Genomic DNA, 20,929 nt, shown 5'->3' with positions numbered 1-20,929 from the left:
AGAACGAACTGAATGTCCATATTAGCGTTCCATGCCCTCAACAAATCGGGATTGTATCCATTCACCCAAGACTCCTTTGGATCACGCTTCAGCAGAATCACGTTGGCATTGGACAATGCTTTGACGTTCTCATTGTAGTCATCGATGGACAACTTACTCTTTGTCAGTAGGTCTAACAAGCTGTCAAAAGAGGCTTGGGGGTCATTCAACAGATCCCACACCGGCTTGAGTTTTGTCCTGGCTTCGCTCATTGCCTTTTGAGCAGCCTCCCGTCTCAACTTTCTTCTGTCTGCTTGCTTTTGCTCTTTCTCATGCTCTTCTTCAGGACGCTGTGGTTGTTTAGATGCAAACAAGCAGCTTCCAGATGGAGAAGTGTCCGTGTCATCCTCTTCTTCAGGACGCTGTGGTCGCGGACGAGTGATCGTGGTGCTAGACACCGGTAGTTTGGGGAACCCAAATCGACACAATAGATTTCCCTTCTTACAGGACTTTGAGTGGTTCCTGCTGTGAAGCTGAACCTCTGTGACGATCTTGTGAAGCTCAGGATCAGCCGAAGGATCGGGCAACTGGCAGGTTATGTTGCGGTCAATAAAGTCACAAACATCCTTATCAGAGTCCTTTTCAAACTCGGGTGCATCCTTTATCCAAACAAGGAGATGGATATGTGGGCTTCCTCTAGCTTGAAACTCCACTCGGTAAAAGTAGTCCTCAACTTTACCAATGGGTTGGGCAGGCGACAAAAGCAGATGAGTCATTAGCGCATCCACCCGTTTCTCAAACATGCGCATGACAGTGACTGGATTGCTTTGGAGGATTTCACACTTTGTCGTCCAGTCAAGCTCGGAGAAGTCGACGTGTTCACCTTGCTGGGCCTTGATTGCTGTAATTACTTTAGGCCATCTCATTTCTGCTGCACTGAATGTGCAAAAAAACGTAGGGGTTCCTAACTGTCTTATCATAGCCTGTAGATCCCTTAAAGTTTTCTTCCAATTTCTTTCAATCTCCTGGTTGTCTTGAAGCAGTCTGTTAGAAATTCTTCGGCCGTCTCTTGTGAGAGGTTTGCCTTTTCGCAACTGAATAGACATGCTGTTTCTAGCCAGTTGCGTTTCTGTTACAAACAGTGCAAAGAAAAGATAACTCTAATCTTTTGCAAAACGCGTGTCCACGCTGAACAATCTCGCGTTGAAATACATACTGGGAGATATTGAAATTTGTCTTTCCTCGTCAATGGAATTTTGTCCAGTGGGGAATTGAACAGGGAAAGCCATAGCTTCCAGCTTTGGGATTTTGAAAAATCCAACAGGCTTTTGTCCTTGTGCAGGTGCGATACTAAATATTTCCTCACCGTACGACAAGATCTCCTGTCCGATGTCGGGCGGCTGCATGCACGTGTCTAATGTGAGCCCAGGTCGAAGCTCATCCTTTTCCTCGACGCTAACGTGTTGCTCATCCTGCTCAGCAACATCGACTTCTTGTTGCATCTCAGAGACTTCAGCTTCCTCGTCTAGGTGACTTTCAGAGACATCAGCTTCCTCATCTATGGGACTTTCAAATATAGCCGTTTCTCTTATGGAGATATTCCTGTATTCCGAATGCATTGCTTTCAGCTTGCATGTTCACCGTGTGGAACTGCTGGTATCCTTTGAACTTAACATGTCTCTTCAGCTTCACCTGCAGCAGCTGGGCCTCACTTCTTGGTCTTGGCAGAGAGTTGACAGTCTTCTCCATCTCGGAGGGCACACACACGACGGCACCACGTACTGCTCTCTGCTGTCCTTTGGGTAATGCAACTATTTTTGCAAATGGTAAAATTTTTGCAATGAGTTGATGTTCAAGGACATTTAATTCATCCAATTCCACAGGGATTGGTGGCAACTCCAGTTTGTTGGCTGCTGCAATTGAAGACATCTGTCCTCTCTTGAGGTGGCTGTCACAAGTATGGCAAATCCATTCCTATCTTCTCTCTTCTGGAACTACGCAGGAACCTGAGCAGGCATCATCACAAGCGTGAACATACTTCCCAGTTAGGCAAGACGCTGCAACATGAACGTTTTTGTTCTACTACAGACCTTGACTTGATTAGGAAACAGGGCTCTGTGACAGACTGTGCAGACATGTGTAGGGCCATGCTGAATCTTACACCGGAATGCATGTATGGCACTTTCCATCACTTTGTTAACACAAGGCTGGGGTGTTTCCTGGCTGGGACGGATGTATGGTTTATATTTATTTTTGATCCGCAGTGCGCATTGCAATCGATGAAGAACGTGATATGTAGAATCACCCGCACATTTCTGGATCTATGTGCTCTGAACTCTGGGTCACCTGCATATCTGTTAACCATGTAGGCTTTCATTTTCCGCTGGAAGAGAGTATCTGTGCTGTACCTCTTCTTAATGTACTCTTTCTTCTTCTTTTGGAAGAGAGCATCTGTGCTGTACCTCTTCTTACTGTATTCTTTCATCTTCTTCTGGAAGAGAGCATCTGTGCTGTACCTCTTCGTCATGTTTTCTTTCATCTTCTTCTGGAAGAGAGCATCTGTGCTGTACCTCTTCGTCATGTTTTCTTTCATCTTCTTCTGGAAGAGAGCATCTGTGCTGTACCTCTTCTTCATGTTTTCTTTCATCTTCTTCCGGAAGAGAGCATCTGTGCTGTACCTCTTCTTCATGTTTTCTTACATCTTCCTCTGGAAGACGGTATCCGTGCTGTATCTTCTCACTATAGACCATTTCATTTGGTTTCGGAAGAGAACATCTTGATTATACTTTACCTTATTTGCTTCTTTTTTCTTTGATTGGTATTGCAAAGAAGTGGCATACCTACGTCTCTCACAATCCCTTTTTTTATGTTTCCTGGTGGCATAAGTTGTAGCCGGGTCCTTAGGTTCTCTGCCTTGTTTTGACATTTTAAATGTTTTACGCAATTCTTTTCTTCTTCTGTGCTTATTTGTTTTATCTGCCACATCTCGGTTTTCAGCTCCTGAGCCAACAAGATTTACTTTGGCTCCAACATTTGTTGCTGATTCTGGTAGAGCTGAAATCACTTGTGATACCTGTTCACAAACAGATGTTGAAGGCAGTTGGACAGACAGCTCTGTTTCAAAAGACAGGCATGAATTCATAGCTGGTCTCATCACCACGATCCCGGAAGATCTTGAGAACTCTGTCTGCCATGTCACTCAGGTGGGTGAAATTCAACATGACAGCAGTTCCATGGCCAGTAGGATGGGGCAAGCCTGCAGCAGTCCTCGAGTGTGAATCAAAGTATCCGTACCTTCCAGATCTGTCTCTGAACACAGCAATACACTCTGGAGCAACAAGGAGCAGAGCATGACTGACATCTGTTGAGAGACACTGTAGTCTTTCAGTGAGAGGAATCCACCACTCTTCGACTATATCGCAGTTGAAGCAGAGCTATGAACTAGACATTAGGGGTGTAAGAAAAAATCTATACACTTGAGTATAGCGATATTTTATTTTGCAATACTGTATCGATTTTCAAAAACGCAATATCGATTTTTTTTTTTTTTTTTTTTACGTCCAAAAATATTCATGGTAAGACCGTAAGACAGTGGTTCACGTTTATGTTGTTTAAATCCTTACCACTAGATAGCTATGCTGAGACGCACCACTAGTGTCCTCGCCAGGCTCGCCTATAACAGTGCGTGTCGACTGGACATTTTAGGATTTTGACAGCGGACCGGAGAAAGCGTTGAGAGCGACCGAGAGCGTCAAAAAGTTGGGCAGTTCCTTTATACAAATATCAAGAGAAAAGCGCAGTCGGCAGCCAATTGCTGTGAGGTTCGGGATGTGACGTCTGTCTTGAGAGTTTAAACATATGCAAATTGTGCCGGAGTTTATGCTGGATTTAGTGCGTAAATCATTTTGTTTACAAATTAGACGTTGTGCAGTTATATATATGTTAAATATTTCATTTTGGATGTGTTTATTGTGATTATATTGGCTGGTTTTATAAAAGTTTATACAACTGAAAGGATATCTTTGCTTGGTGCATTTGGAAACAAAGCTTGTCTATTTCTAAATGTAATCGCGTGCATCGTTCACACCAAACGCGAATAGAGCATCTGGCGCAAGTGATTTCAATGTTAAGTCAATGCAAAGACGCGTTTACGCGTTTAGCGTGACGCGGTTCGCCTCATTCGCACGTCCAGTTCTTTTAAAATCTTTTATCACATTAACTTGATTTCAATATGACACATTCATTTTGTTCACTTTCATCCACTTTCATTCATTTTCGTCCAGTTCACGTTGTTGTTTTGTATTGTGACAGGGGCTATACCTATTTTCTTTTATTATGGCCTACTAGAGCATATAAAAATTTGCTCACTAAGAACCTGTGAACCACAATCCCAAACTGGCAGTTTGATTTTCTGTGTACTGAATTGTTTACCTAAAGTAAACTTCTTTGACTTTTATGCACATCCTGTCTTTTTAAAAATATTTTTAATATATTTTACTTTAAAAAAATCCCAATATATCGCCTTATGCACAGTATCGAAATATATTGCAATATATTGAATCGTGACCCATGTATCGTGATACGTATCGTATCGCCAGATTCTTGCCAATACACAGCCCTACTAGACATGTGCCTGTATTCGGTAATTCGCAGTAATGAATATGCACGATATTGTTATCATGGGCACTTCAAAATACTGTGAAAAATAATAGTTCCGAATTAAAATTTTTAGAATGCGCATTGGCTTATTTTCCATCAACCGCTTAAAAAAAACACTGCGTATATGCTGCGCGAAACACGTGCACACTCTGATGTAAACAATCCCCACATGAAGCACTGTGCATGGTGCAGTGCGCACTCTAGTCTAATGTAAACAATCCTCACATGGAGAAGCAGCATGGCAGAAGGAGGAATGCTGCCGTCGATTTATCCCCCTTCTAAAAGCAGAGCTGCTAACTCATTCAGCGTGAGACTCATGTAATTCACACTTTTCACATGCTCTCACGGCACACATCCATTTTCTCATGCAGAGAAAAATCGCGAAGCAAAGAGGACACTGACACCGACAGACTAGACAGAGCAGGTTACTTTTGATAGGAAAAAAATTATCAGCTCTCAGGTTCTGTCCATTTTATTATGAAATTCAGACAATAAATACCGTTTTGGCCCTTGTAAATGTGACATGACAGATCGCTGTAGCGCATCAGTTCAAGTAAACTGATCATCTAGCCTGACGTCATCATTCTCAGATTCTAGTCAGAATGTGAGTCTGATACTGCTCCATTGTAGCCTAGAAATCTAGACGCACCCTACCAGCAGCAAAATGTATTTTGCAGCCAGGGTAGTCTAGCAACTCTCCATTGACTTTCGTGCTGGAAAAACCTAAATTGGGTCAGGCCAATCATGTTGTGTATAGAGTAGGTGGGGCGGGCTTAACATAATGACGACAGAGTTGTGACGGTTCCCTCCTAACTGTTACTTGAAAACAAAGAAGAGCTGCTGCTGGAGAACAGTCTTTCGAACCGGCTTTGGCTGCGACTCTGGAGGACTTGGAGTTAAGTTTTTCTTTGAGAAAAGAGCAAAGAACGGCACTTAAGTCATTCTTATAAAAGGAAGATGTGTTCGTAGTTTTGCCGGCCAGATTCAAAAGTTGAATGGGCATTGAACATGGGCTGGCATATGCACATTTTTGGAGGCGTACGTATTAATGATCCCGACTGTTGCGTCACAGTCAGTGTAATGTGGAGATTCGCCTGTTTTTCAGGGGTGCTTTCAAAAATGAGATTTAAATAAGAAGGAAAAAACTATGGTGTTTGAGACTCACTGTATGTCATGTCCATGTTCTGAACTCTTGTTATTTAACTATGCCAAGATAAATTCAATTTCACATTCTAGGGCACCTTTAACCAATGGCAATCAATACCGCATTAAACAGAAGTAACTGCAGCTGCTTGCCAATCAATTCTGATTGTAAAATACCTTACCGTTAAAGCTCCAATATGTAGGAATTTTGTAATAAAATTTCCGAAAATAACTTGCACAGTGTGATATATTTCCTCCAGTTGTGTACTTACAATATCTCAAAAGTCTCCAAAGATTTTTTATTTCAGAGAAATTCCGATTTGAAATAACTGGCCGTCCCGGAAAAGAAATGTCGCGCCTCAGTGACGCAATGTCCGCTCTATCCTTTTTTCCGGTGTGGACCATGTGACCGGATTTTTTTTTTTTTTTTTACAACAACTTTATTGAGGTTTTTTTTCTTATCACAATAAACAATAAAGACGTCTGACAAAGAATAAAAAAAGAATAAAATAAAAAATATGACCCACCACACCGGAATATCGCATGGTCAAATGCGGAAGTGGTGGTTAAAGCGTTATAGCCATAGACTGTATGGTTATAGCTGTTATGGATCACGAACTCTTTGGCGAGTATTGAAGTGCCAACAAAACGAAAGCGTCCATATTCGGATACACGCGGAGTCGCGGACTGTGTGACAAACGGAGGAATAAAACCCGGATAAATATCGGCAGGCGATTTCGAGATGCGCGTCAATCTTGGACTTGACAGAGACTCTCTCGCGAGTGTATTGAGACAGGTAAGACATGCAACTGTCAATAATAGCACTTATAAACAAAGTTATATTGCTCTTTGTACTTTGGTAAGGCTTTTTATCACGTGTGGTGACCGAGATTATGGCAGTACAATTAAATACAATCGGATATGATGTTAAAAAAATATATTTAGTCATTACTTGCAAATGTTCGTTAAAATTTACTTTTAAATATTGGTTTGAACACGTTAAACAACACGGCACTAACCATAAAAACGTAAAACTGCACAACATTAACCAAACAAATCATTTGACAAATAGCTGTAAGTTGTAACGGGATAATATAGCATAACATTTCACGTTCCTTGCAGTTCATTAATTATGATAAAATAATACGATCAGACATACAGGTAATACAAAAACGAATAAATTACCTCATCCGTGATCATGATTCATTAATTCCATGTAGATATATCGCTAGATGGTGAAAACGCATTAAAAACGACATCTCCCATCGTCACCTCCTTCATAGCGTCATCAAGCTTCGCCTTTGTTATTGTTGGAAACTGCGCCCTCTTGTGGTCAAATACCAAAGTCGCATACTGGAGCTTTAATATAAAAGTGTATTACATAATTTTTAGAAGTCGTTAAACCCATGTCAAGAAGCGGCACAAGTGGCACAACGGGATAAGGAGGGTGGATGATGTTTTATGGTGCTTAATTTAACCCCTTGTTTGGGTCTTAAATATAGACACCTTCTACCTTATTTTGTTTATTCTCAGGTTAGGTAAAGTCAGTCGAATTCGTTCTAAACAATAAGTATATAAATTTCCATACTTACAATTCAGTCGAAAGACTGCTCTGTGGTTTAGTTCAGCTCAATATTTTGTAAAACAGAGACTTAAAGGAGAACTCCGGTCAATTTTAACATTGAGCTCATTTTTTGGTAAATTTGGAGTGCTGTCAGTACAGAGAACAACGACAAAAATCTCAAAAATCAAAAACCTTGTTATCCTCTTTTTAAAATGTGCACCCTGTTGACTTCAATGGGGCAAGTTTTAAACCTGCTTTTAGCCTCTTAACATCCTTGATGTGTCATTACAAGTGCACAGCTATGTGAGTGATATTAAGTGAAGTTAATTTAGCCAGAGCACATACCTGTATTTTCTTCCTGTTTTCGGTCGAAGTCCACAGTAATCGATTGTCGAGTTCACGCGCATAGGTTTAGTTACCTATGATCACGCGCGTGAACTCGACAATCGATTACTGTGGACTTCGACCGAACCTTTTAAAAGCAGGTTTAAAACTTGCCCCATTGAAGTCAACAGGGTGCAAATTTTAAAAAGAGGATAACAAGGTGTAGGCAACACCGATTTTTGTCGTTGTTCTCTGTACTGACAGCACTCCAAATTTACAAAAAAAAATAGCTCAATGTTAAAATTGACCGGAGTTCTCCTTTAACACCAGTTTGTGTTGCAAAATGAATAAACCATATATTACCCATGTTTTCACCAGGAATGTAGCTACCGTGCCTCTTTTATTAATTTGTTAAACAATGTCCATGTTAAACAAACAGTTTTTGAAATAAAACTGTTTTAACTGATTATTGCAGAGTTCGGAAATATTAGCCTTTAGACTTAAAGGGGGGGTGAAACACTCAGTTTCAGTCAATCTCATGTTAATCTTGAGTACATATAGAGTAGTATTGCATCCTTCATATCTCCAAAACATCTTTAGTTTTATTATATTTATAAAAGAAAGATAGGCTGTACTGAGTCTTTCCGGAAAAAAACGAGTGGCTGGAGGCGTGCCGTGTGGGCGGAGCGCCGATAGCTAACAACACACAGACATTTGAAGCAGTTTTACTCACCGCCTGCGGTTCCAACGCACGACCGTGAACCTTTATCATTGGGACTGCTCCATCCTTAAGAATTAGATGATCTGCAAATCTGGCGTCGAACTGGGCCTTGTTTATAAAACCGATGCAGCGCTGCGAGAGAAATGCTCATATAAGGAGTTCCACTCTCGTCTACGTCATTAGATCCACGATAGAAAAAAAACAGCCGAAACTTGTACCAACCCGGAAGTAAGATTTTCGGCACAGAAATTCTCCGTTATTCGTCCAAAATATTTTTTTTAAACTTTGGCCATGTTTAGCATGAGAATCCATCTCTTTAACACTGTAAACAACTCTGAATACATGAAACACCATTGTACCCCCCCTTTAATAATTTTAATTATAGGCCTCTAATTCATTGTAATCGACCTAAACATTTTTAGACAATTTTCAATGAGGAGGAGTAAGCTTCTATGTAATATTTTATTATCCTCACAGCGCGTTGGTTATGCAGTGATGCACTATGAAATTAATGTGAGGCAAATTAATTATAGCCTATCAATTAAATAATAAAAGTAGGCCTTCCCGAATAATAATAATAATATTAATAATAATTTAATGCATAAATTGGAAATGATAAATCATCTTAATATTGATAGCTGATGTTTTGACATTATCTCTGGAAAAATTATATCGTCTATTGGCAGATCATTTTGATCCAGATTAAACTTGGGAAAAACTGAGCCCAGGAGAATCTGGTGTATCTTCAGATTCTTTATTGAGAAGATGCTGTATGGAGCTGCAGTCATCAAAATCTGATGTACTCCGATTGGAGAAAAGTTCTTTTTCAGTCTTCGTTTGTGGTCATGAAAGCTATCACTGCTTGTGATGCGAGTTCTATCGTTAATGTCTGTAAGGTCTTTAGATTTTTTCACCCCCATTTTATGTCTACCTGTCAGGCCTCTTCCCACCTGTTTTTAGAGCTGGCTAGGATGGAGGTTTGTAGCCTGTAGCCTACATCAAGATGTTAGGTCTGGCAACTCACCATAGACACGGCTCAATCCGAGGGGCGGTATAAACGGTGGTCTTTCAAATTCACTCTGCACGCAATAGGACCGCTTCAACCAACCAGAGCGTTTTCCCAACAGCGGAGCTAAACGTTAGTTGATAGATTCAACTTTTGAATCTGGCCGGCAAAACTACGAACACATCTTCCTTTTTTTAAGAATGACTTAAGTGCCGTTCTTTGCTCTTTTCTCAAAGAAAAACTTAGCTCCAAGTCCTCCAGAGTCGAGGCCAAAGCCGATTCGAAAGACTGTTCTCCGGAAGCAGCTGCCATTCTTTGTTTTCAAGCAGGGAACCGACGCAACTCTCGTCATTATTTTAAGCCCGCCCCGCCTACTCTATACACGATGTGATTGGCCACGATGCCAATTTTTTTGGCCAATTTCGGTTTTTACAGCTCTGAAAGTCAACGGAGAGTTGCTAGACTACCCTGGCTGCAAAATAAATTTTGCTGCCCCTAGGGTGCGTCTAGATTTCTAGGCTAGGAGGTTTGGGTTTTTTCAAGACATTCCGAATAGTGGTCCTTCAGAATGTCTAGACCGAAATGTAACCAGTTTCTTGCGTTCACGTAAATCCACAGGCTTGTGGTTTCATTTGTATTAATTAAAGCTGGCTTGATTACTGTGCTTAAGTTTTCCGCTATATTTTCTAGCCGGCGTGGTTTAGTACCCTGCGCTTTTCCATCTCTCAGGGTCTTCTCGTGATGAAAAGGCCTGAGATAGGTGTAGAGGCTTCTTATCAGTCTTCTGAAATATTCGTCTTCAGACATTTTTTTCGCTTTTGTGCTGTATTCCCTAAATGAAAGATAAATTAAGAGTTATGATGCCGAATAATTTAGTCCTTTTTAGCAGATTATATTATTTATTTATTTTATTTTGTGGTGGGATATCAATTTTTTTATTAAAATTATTAGGAGAAAAGGACCAGAAAATGTTAGGCCTGTCTGGGCAACACACTTTTTTTGTGCGTCAGAGAGGAGGGAATAGGAAAGGGAGATAAATGTAGTGTAGGTAAAAAAAAATAATCTTGTTATTCAATGGCAGTACATGTAAAAAAAAAATTCTTGTTATTCAATGGCAGTACATTGTAGGTTCTCTTGATGGACCAGAAAATGTTAGACCTGTCTGGGCCACCCATTTTCATGTGCCTGTCTGGGCATTTGGTCCATTCCCTAAACCCGTCCTCCCCTCCTTTTTCAAGGAGAAGGGGGTCGGGAAGGGAGTATTCATGTAACCGTTTTGTTATTCTGGTTCAGTGTTTTTTTTTTTTATGTTTTATATTATGATTTATATTAATATTAGTCTAAAGTAGGATATTTTTATTTTATTTTGTTGTATCAAATTTTTATTTTCCAGTCTTTCATTGAGTCCTTTTGGAAATTTGGTTCCCAATTTCTTAATCCATTGCCTTTCTATTTTTCTCCTTTTCCTTTGTTGGTCTGTCCAGTGGGGATTATGTTCAATTCCCTGGATGTGTACATTTTGAAGTCTGATGTCTTCGGAAATGTTTGATCAGTATTTGACTCCTGGCATTTTTGGGGGATGCATGAATATTGTATTTGTGTTGGTGTAGTCAGCTTCTAATAGAGTTTTTTGTTTGCCCGACATATTGTATCTTGCATTTATTGCAAGTGATTACATACACACAGTTAGAACTGTTGAGTGGTATGCGGGGTAGGCCCTTGCTTGTCCCATTTGTCTGATAATTTTAGGTTTAGAGATTAAATGTGTGGGTATGCCAGTGGGCAGGTGACTTTTGATTAGGATATCTTTAAGATTGGGGCTTCATTTGTATGCCGCTATAATGGTGACGTTTTGTGTGTCTTCAAAGGTTTTTGAGAAGTTGTCCTTAATTTTTTTGTTTAGTTTAAAAATTGAAGTTGGTGTGTGAGTGAAGATAGCCGGAACTATCACTTGTTCATCCAAGCTTTGTTGTTCTCTCGGATTTGTTTGTTTATCACAATGTTCCTTATATATTCTCTTAAGTTTTGATTTTGAATATCCCCTTGTACGGAGGGATCTGTAGAGAGTTTGTTTGCCATCTTGGAAATCTTCTACCCTTGTGCATATTCTGGAAAATCTCAAGAGTTGTGCCCGGACTATTCCCTCAAAGGTGTGTTTTGGGTGGAAGCTTTTGTGATGTGAGTAGGGCATGTGTGTCAGTTTCTTTGAAGTAAACTTTTGTATCTAGTTAATGATTTGTGTTAAAACTCGGACCTTTGAAGACGGTAGTGTCCAGGAAGTTAATTGCCGTGTGGTTTGTGGTTGTTTTTACCTTGATTAATCTATGGTGGTCATTTAGGATTTGTGTGAATTCCTCGAAGTTTTCTTTTCCGTGCTCCACAGGTATTTCATAGGTCATTATTATTGACAGGACATCAATGTATAAGTCTCTGGCCCCTATGCACTGTCCCCTTTTCCCCCCGGTGCAACGCCCCTGAGGATACTACAGGGATGGGAAACGTCTGTCCTGGAGGGCCACTTTTCTGCATAATTTAGTTCCAACTCAATCAAACACACCTGAACAACCTAATCAATTTCTTCAGGATCACTAAGGCTTCAGGCAGGAGAGTTTTCTAAGGGTTGGAGCTAAACTGCAGGATAGTGCCCCCCCAGGACCGAAGTTCCCCATTCCTAGTATAGGATCTAGTTGTATGTCTCCATTCCATTTTCTCCATTCTGTCACCTGATGGAGTTTTTGTTCCTTGCCACTGTTGCCTTGGCTTTTGGCTTGCTTAGTTGGTGATATTTAATATTCAACAATATTATTGATCTGCCTTAAGGTGGATGATAAAGCAATTTTCTTCTAGAAACAATATTTGTTGTATTATTTTCATGTTATCATTGTGGAGCTGCTTTGATGCATTGTAAAAAAGCGCTATAAAGGTGACTTGACTGTCGGTTTTGACTCTTTACATGTCTAAATGTTTTGTTGTCTGTTGCTTTGTACCCTTAAACTGGTGTTAATTTGCATTTGTCTTTTTTCGCCTTAGACTTGATGGTGCTGAAAAAGGAGAGTGAAGTACTGAATGAAATGGAAGATAAAGATCAATATAAGAATCATGAATTCATGACAAAAGAAAAAACTTTTAGTTGTTCACAGACTGAAAAGACTTCCACACGAAAAAAAGATAAAAAGACAGGAAGTAGAAGTAATTTCACCTGCCAACAGTGTGGAAAGTGTTTCGACCAACATGAAAATCTTCAAGTCCACATGAGAATTCACACTGGAGAGAAGCCTTACACCTGCCAACAGTGTGGAAACAGATTCACTCAAAAAGGAAGTCTTAAAAAGCACATGAGAATTCACACTGGAGAGAAGCCTTACACCTGCCAACAGTGTGGAAACAAATTCACTGAAAAAGGAAGTCTTAAAGTCCACATGAGAATTCACACTGGAGAGAAGCCTTACACCTGCCAACAGTGTGGAAAGAGTTTCAATCAACTCAGAAAGCTTAAAGTCCACATGAGAATTCACAACGGAGAGAAGCACTGTGCCTGCCAACAGTGTGGAAAGACTTTTGCTGAAAAAGTCTGCCTTAAAAGACACATCAGAATTCACACTGGAGAGAAGCCTTACACCTGCCAACAGTGTGGAAAGAGTTTCAGTCAAATTGGAAACCTTAATGTCCACATGAGTGCTCACGCTGGAGAGACGCCTTTCACCTGCCATCAGTGTGGCAGATGTTTCACCCGAAAAGGAAGCCTTAAATGCCACATGAGAATTCACACTGAAGAGAGCCTTTTCACCTGCCAACAGTGTGGAAACAGATTCACTCTTAAAAGAAGCCTAAACAGGCACATGAAAATCCACTCTGGGGAGCAACCCTACACATGCCCTCAGTGTGGAAAGAGTTTCACTAGAAATTGTCACTTTGTAGACCACATTAGAATCCACACTGGAGAGAAGCCTTTCACCTGCCAACAGTGTGGAAAAAGTTTCAACCGAAAAGGAATCCTTAACAGGCACATGAGAACTCACACTAGAGAGAAGCTGTTTACATGTGGTCAGTGTGGAAGAAGTTTTGGGTATAAAATAGCTCTTGAGTACCACATGAGTTCTCACTTTTGAGTGAACTGTTTTGTCATCAGTGTGGAATGATAATAAACATTCAAATATATAAGAGACCATCGATCTCTTTTCTGATATCTTCATGTTTTCTACTTCTTGTAAAAGGTATGAAGAGCGAATCTTCCACAAGGGCAAGGCATTTAGGCTATGTTTGATATTGCGCTGCCAGAGAAAGCGAAACAAAAATCACCTGCGCGTGTGAAATGCGCTTTACAAATAAACTTGACCCGCCTTAGGCTACCAATTAGCCTACCATATGTCTAATAACAAGCACAAACTGTGTTTAAAAGGAATTTGACGTACAAGTAAAAATGTAGGCTATCTGTCCTACAGCGTTTTTTTCTACTTTACCACAGTAAAGAATACGAATACAATAGACCTAGTTAAAAGCAAAATGAAGAAACATTTATGATCCTCTTAGGAAATGGGTGAGACGCAAGTGACGATATGGGAAAAGAAACGAGATTCCATTGAGGGATGAGTCACAATTTTTCAATATTCGATTAGTTGATTTAATTATAGAATATCTAAAAGGGTTGTGCAATTATTCTCTAAAATAAAATCTCCATGTTCTGGTGCAGATGCAGTGATGCATTCATGTAACCAGAGGGTGACGCTGCCTCTAATGCACATAACAGCTGTCACAAAGAACCGGCAAAAGTAATGATTATGAATGTGTCAAATATAGCAAAGAGACATTTGAATTGTTTATTAATAAACTAGTGCTTTCTGTGTCAGTGTCGGGCTGCAAAGATGAAGTTTACAATGCTGACTCGTCATCTTCGCAGTGAACGCGCCTATATCAGGTCACTACTTTTAATAGCGAAGATCTTGCGACTGGATGATTTCCAAAACTCCAAATCTAAAATAAAAAATTTTACTATCAAACTATCAAAAGTAGATGCAGTCATTAAGCCTTATATCACACCAGGAGCTCAGTTATACCACAGTTATGTATTTTTTTTTTTTACTGTTGTAATCAGTATCGGCCATGTTACTATTACAGCAATAACAATAATAATGTTGTATTACCTTTTGTCTCAGAGGTATCTGCTATTGCAAGACCCTTGACGTCACAGATGGTGTAACAGTCAGCAGAATTCAAGTATTCCTGTACAGTTTGCCCCACGAGTTGCACACCCTGACCCTCTGAGACTGTAATGTGCACGGTGGCTGTGAGAAACAACAACAACAAAACACGATCAATCATTGTAACTGCTTAAAGGACATTGAAATTCAAACATTACAAGATTTATTTCCCAGAAAATAATACACTTACTGTCAATGTCGGCAACATAAATCTGTTTCCTTGCTGATCTTGTACGCTTCAGCAGGTTCTGGAAAGTGTTACCTGGATTGCTAACGTTCCCTCTTGGCCTAAAAGATGCAATGTGGCATTGAGGAGAAATCCCAGGGGCCTCATTTACCTGGGGCCTCATTTATAAACGTTGCATACGCACAAAAGAAGGCATACGCCGCTCTCTACGCAATAATTGGTATTTATAGAAAGCAAACTTGACGGGAAAATGTGCGGTCCTTCACGCAAGCTCTCACCCAGGCGTACGCACAAAAACGGGTGAAACGAAAAATGGCGACACCGTCGGCAGATGGAAGAAACATGTGAAAGTGTGTGAAACTGTAGACCGTTGTGTAAAAGAAATGGCAATACTGCCTCTCATAAATATCATGAAGACTTCACAAAGCAAGTCTTAGGGTAGACTGTGTACAGTTGAGACATTTACAGTTGAGACACCTTAAATAACTTGCGTTCGCAGCAAGCACAAGTTGTGATTTTTGCTGTGCACGTGCGTATTAGTGTCCTCTTTGATCGTGGGAAATTTGAACAACAGACGCATCTCCGATCCAAAGATATCAGGAAAAGTTTTTTTTTTCAAGGTAGGACGTTCACTTCACCATGCACTCTCCACAATGAATATCTTATTATCCTTATGTGACTGTTAAATGTAACTGGTATCACCACAAACGTTATTCTGTGCCCTAAAAACTGGCATATTACATGGTATTGTGTTATGCAAGGTAATTGCAATCGCAAAATCTAGAGAAATGTGCGAGGTGGGTAGCGGGGGATAGTTGAGACACACATGCATCTACTGTATCGGGGGATAGAGAACTCTATCGGGGGGATAGAGTTCTATTAGGAAACACACTGTTTAGTTGTTCAGTGTTATGATAACAGGTTAAACGTCGTAATTAGCCAGCATTGGACGCAAATGAAAATAAAAATTTGATATTTGTGATATTTAAACTGCGTATTATTAATAAATATTGTTTCAAATCTTGTTCCTGCTTTATAAAATTTAACCAGTGCAAATTTAAATAAAATTAATGAATATAAATGGATGAATAAACCAAAATGTTGCCCAATTGTTATTTTCTTTATTTGTCTTTATTTTTTATATTTACAAAGAATGGTTAGTTACCTTTACATCATTAAAAATGGGTGTCTCAACTGTACCATGCACTGTCTCAACTGTACCACATCTGGGTACCACATCAACTTTGCATTTCGAGGACTGCATCGCTGAGGACACGGCCGCTGCTGGAGGGTTGAGAGCCGCGTGCCGTGGAGACGCTGGGCCTAGACGGCTGCTCAGCTGCAGCATCGGAACGACTGGCCCTGCTGGAACATCCAGCGACTGAAATAAAGATTGTTCTATATGAATAAACTGTAATCGTGTAGCCTAAATACATGTAACTTGACTGCATTCATTTAACTTATTTCACTTACCTGTGTCATCCGGTGCATCTGGCGCGTCAGTGTCCCCCTCCGCCTCAGTCACCACTCCACTTAATAGGGATTCCCCAATAATTGCCTCCAGTCTCTAATCAAGAGGGGTCAGCTCCGGTGTCCCCTTTCCCCCACCCGTGGCAGACACACTCTGGCGATGGAGCGCTTTTTGGCATCGACTTTGATGTCCGACCATTTATTTTTTATTTTCGGCCACGGTCCGAGCTTGTGAGGCTGCAGCATTAACGGCGTCTGCAACCTTTTGCCACTCAAGTGCCTTTTTGGCATTAGTAATGCCCACACTGTGCCCTCCAAACAACATTTTACTCCTCTTTTCCACCTCGCCAACGATAATTTCTTCTTCACATTGAGTGAAGTTACATTTCTTACTTTTTCTCTCTGTGTTTGCCATGTTTTCGCAATCGATGAATATTAACTTGTGGGTGTTTCACGGACTATTTATGGGCAACTATGGGCGTGACATGAAGCCGCAAAAGCTGCGCTACATTTAGAATTGATTGTGATTTATTAAGGGAAAACTGCGTAGGATGTGCGTGTGCACGGTTTTATAAATCTGAATATTTCTGTGCGTACGCACGTCCTATGTTTGATCCGTACGGCACTTCTGACGCAAATCTTATGCAAAGTTTTATAAATGAGGCCCCTGGGCCAGCGCTTGGTGTCATGGCGGCCGCGGTGGTGTGTTCTTTAGTAGTGCCACATACAGCAAATGATCCTCGGTGACGCATTATATCGGTCTGAAACACGCCGTTTGGGTTTGGGAAATAGGTTTCCCTTGTTATGTCATCCTCCAGATATATGCTCTCCGGCTCCATCTAAAAATAATGGTACAATCTTAGCGACTATTAGCCTGATAGCTATTCTAGCTGGCAAGGTTTACTAAAAATGTGTAGTAATAACGTTAACGTTACCTTAAAAATAAATTCCAGCCGATCCCTAGAAATATCTCTGGCTATCATAGTCAAATGTTTAGCACCATGATGCAAGCTGAACTGCAACAGGTCATCCATATTTATCACACTTCGAACGACTTGCTTAAGAATAACACTAATGATCTTGTGATTACCTACAGTACACCATCCACTTCCGTTTTTCAAAAGCTGTTATTTCTTTATCATTCAAGTGTCTATTTTAAGATTAAATTGGGTACCAAGCTGAAATAATGTCCAAAATGCTTTATTTTTAACCCTTTGCAGCAAACCCAAAAAATCTAAATATGATATAAAGTGGCATAACTTTTGATGTAAACAACTCACAGAGACAAATGGACACATTTTTCTATACAATTCTGACCCAGGGAAATTGGTATTTGTTATATTTTACAACATCTTGACCATCTATGGTCAAAAACAGCAAAAAAAGCTAATTTAATATATGTTAGTTATTATAGTATAAGTAAGGAATAATTGACGACAGGCCGTTGAATTATTAGAAAAATAATGCACACCCGAGGTGGTAATGCGGTCACGACGCGAAGCGGAGTTATACTACAGTTATACTACAGTTATACAGTTATACTACAGTTACCACACCTCGAAACATTGTTCAGATTATGTATTTCAAGACGTTTGTAAAGTTTTGTCATTAAAACGCTCTTGTATGTAGGACTAATTTCTTACGCATCTAATCCAATGTCTCCGTTGCTAATTCCAAAACGTAATTTTAGAGTTAGTAACGGAGGTTTGAGCCACTGATAGCAGACTAATGCTGGGGACACACGACTAGCTGACACATTCTCTGACTGTTTTCATCACAGCAGATTTTAAACACCGACTTTGAACACAGACTGAACCCGCTGAACACGCGTTTGGGCATGATCAGTCATAAGTATCAAATTACATTCATAACCGGCCTTAAAGTGTGTCCCTGACTTTATGCAGTTATTAATGCAGCAGTTATTAGAGAGAGATGTTGCAATAATGAGACAGAAAAGCATGTGCGTCAATATTATTATTTATTTATTAATTCAATTCGTTATAATTAGTTTGTTCATTCTTTTTTTATATTATTGACAGATGACAGTAGACTAGCCAAATAAATGAAACACAAAGTCATTTTAACAAGTAGGCCTATCAATAATTATTTATTTGTTATATATTATCTGCAATAAAAATCCGTGCTGCAGGACTATCCTTTTATTTAGCCTATATTCAGTTTAATTTTCTATTGATTATAGATAGCCTAGGACTATATACTTTATATATTAAAATTAAACTGCATGTTTCCATTGATTGTGAAGCTAGACATTAAAAATTACAGATCAAGTGCATGTTTTTTCTTGTTATGAATTATATCCTATTTAAGTGATATGGAACTGTAATGCGTTCAAGACCTGCCTGGAACTAATTTAGCTGTGCGTTTCCCTGAAAATAATGCACACCTTAGAACGTTCTTCAACCAATCAGATTCAAGCATTCAACAGCCCTGTAGTATAATATTTATTATACTAATAGCAGCCTGAAATGGGGTTTATTTGAACCTTTTACTGCACCTATCCTGAACCTGAAGGAATTGAAAATAGTTTTATTTTTGAAGTAAACAAAACAAAGCAAATTAACTTTAAATAAAAAATAAAAAACTACAGAAAAAATTCCAAAAAGGTCCAAAAAGTTGACTAACTGCCAGTTTGGGAATGTTGGGGCTTTGTTCACGTCACGTCTGCCGATCCAGAGACTGTTCTCGTCACGTCTGCTGATCCAGAGACTGTTCACGTCACGTCTGCTGATCCAGAGTGTCCGGACAAGATGGCCGCCGCCGAGCCAGTGTCTCCAGACAATATGGCCGCCGCCAAGCCAGTGTCTCCAGACAATATGGCTGCCGCCGAGCCAGTGTCTCCGGACAAGATGGCCGCCGCCACGCCGCCTGAGCCCTCAGCAGAGATGGTCGCCGCAATGCCTGAACCTGAGCCCTCAGCAGAGATGGCCGCCGCCACGCCTGAACCTGAGCCCTCAGCAGAGATGGCTGCTGCCACGGTGTCTGTTCCTGTTCCTGAGCCGGTGTCTGTGCCTGTTCCCGGGCCGATGTTTGTTCCTGAGTGGGTGTCTGTTCCTCCTGAGCCGGTGTTTGTTCCTGGGCCGGTGTATGTTCCTGAGCCGGTGCCCGCTCCAGCCTATGATTCCGTAGCTGTCCCCAAGAAAAAATTTAGGGGGGGTTTGGGGGGGCAGTAGGTTCCGCGATGGGACCATGGAGGCCGCTCCGCCGTGGCCGCCCGAAGGGTCGTCTCCGCCGTGGCCACCCGAAGGGTCTTCTCCACCGAGACCACCCGAAGGGCCATCTCCGCCCTGGCCACCTTCTCAGCCAGCACCGCCATGGGCCCCTGCGCAATCTGCACCGCCGTGGCCCCCTGCTCAGCCTGATCCGCCTGGACCGCCAGAGGGGTGGTCTCCTGCTCCGCCCTGGCCGTCTGCACAGCCTGCTCCACCCTGGCCGCCTGCTCCGCCCTGGAGGCTTCCTGCCCCAGATAGGCCACACACTGGTCAGCCTTCAGGGCGCCCACCCCTCCAAACCAGTATATATTTTATAGCAGTATTGGTGATAGCCAATTGTATCCAAAGGCAAGTCCTCTAATGTTAATGGAATCTGTTTACAAATATCCATCATGCGGTATGATGAACTGGCTGCTTCACAGAGTCTCATATCTCGGATACTGTGTAGATATGATAGCTTCTTGCTAATTAGTTAATTTTCATTGTTTTGTTTACTTCAAAAGTTAAGCTATTTTCAATTCCTTCAGGTTCAGTATAGGTGCAGTAAAATGTTAAAGGCCGTGTTGCAGGGTTAATTTTTCAACGAATTTGTGCAATTTGCTTGTTGGTAATAAACATTTAAACTGTTATCAATTCTATTTTATGTTGTTGGGTATCACAAAACGGAATATAATACGAAAAAGTAGGTACTATCTTACAGCGGTTTGCAACGATTCTCCTTTCCCCCACAATGCATTGCATTACGTCACCTTGGGGAGAGAATTTACCAAAGCCCGCCTTGAGAGCATTGAGTGTGACTAGAGAGACGAGTAGTAGACGAGAGTATTCAGATAGCGCAGATTATAGATAAATAGATAAATACATAGATATAGATAGATAGATAGACTAGATATATAGATAGACAGATAGATAGATATAGATAGATAGGCTAGTATAGAGATAGATATAGATAGATAGATAGGCTAGTATAGAGAGAGATAGGCAGACAGCCAGATAGCATAACGTTAGCATAGATAGCTAGCAGCTAGATAGATAAATAGATAGAAATATATAGTGGGTAGATTGACGCTGAGTGTGGCACGTCACATCTGGTCTCGGGGTGAGCTCCTCGACCAGCGACCAAAACGCACTCACTTCTCTACAGCACAAGCTTTCCAACGCAGTTTTCATGGGACGGCACCGCCCACACAAGCACCTGCCAAACACAGCGACAGACACTCGGCGGCTACGTTTGCAACAACATTTTCACCGGAGGAAGAGATAAACGCTTAGAAACGCCCATATAGCTAGCATGATGCCTTCTATTTCTAGATGACAAAGACAAAGTTTACCAGTACTACGACACTATGACAAAGGTAACCGGTACTTATCTGAACTAATGTCATGATCACTGCCACTAGATTTAAAGAAAACGTTGATTTTTCACTCGGTCCAATTCAATGTCAGTA

General features: G+C 40.8%; 3 protein-coding genes across 4 annotated transcripts in view; 2 read left to right on the top strand and 1 right to left on the bottom strand.

The window, feature by feature from the left end:
- LOC307157371 (uncharacterized protein) overlaps positions 1 to 13,618 on the top strand; it is a 35,240-nt gene extending 21,622 nt beyond the window's left edge. The window contains exon 3 of the mRNA XM_079869267.1: positions 12,427 to 13,618. Within this exon, the coding sequence (XP_079725393.1) occupies positions 12,427 to 13,505 (1,079 nt within the window). The 3' untranslated portion in view covers positions 13,506 to 13,618. The remainder of the gene's footprint in view (positions 1 to 12,426) is intronic.
- Positions 1 to 20,929, top strand: part of LOC307157394 (uncharacterized protein) — a 210,261-nt gene that overhangs the window by 22,028 nt on the left and 167,304 nt on the right. The gene's annotated exons all lie outside the window — the stretch shown is intronic.
- Positions 1 to 20,929, bottom strand: part of LOC307157334 (uncharacterized protein) — a 180,643-nt gene that overhangs the window by 109,169 nt on the left and 50,545 nt on the right. The window lies entirely within an intron of this gene.

Source organism: Squalius cephalus, assembly GCF_949319135.1.
Source record: "Squalius cephalus genome assembly, chromosome: 4".
NCBI classification, from domain to species: Eukaryota; Metazoa; Chordata; class Actinopteri; order Cypriniformes; family Leuciscidae; genus Squalius; species Squalius cephalus.
The sequence above is the reverse complement of the archived record's forward strand: the minus strand, read 5'-3'. Positions and strand labels throughout refer to the sequence as shown.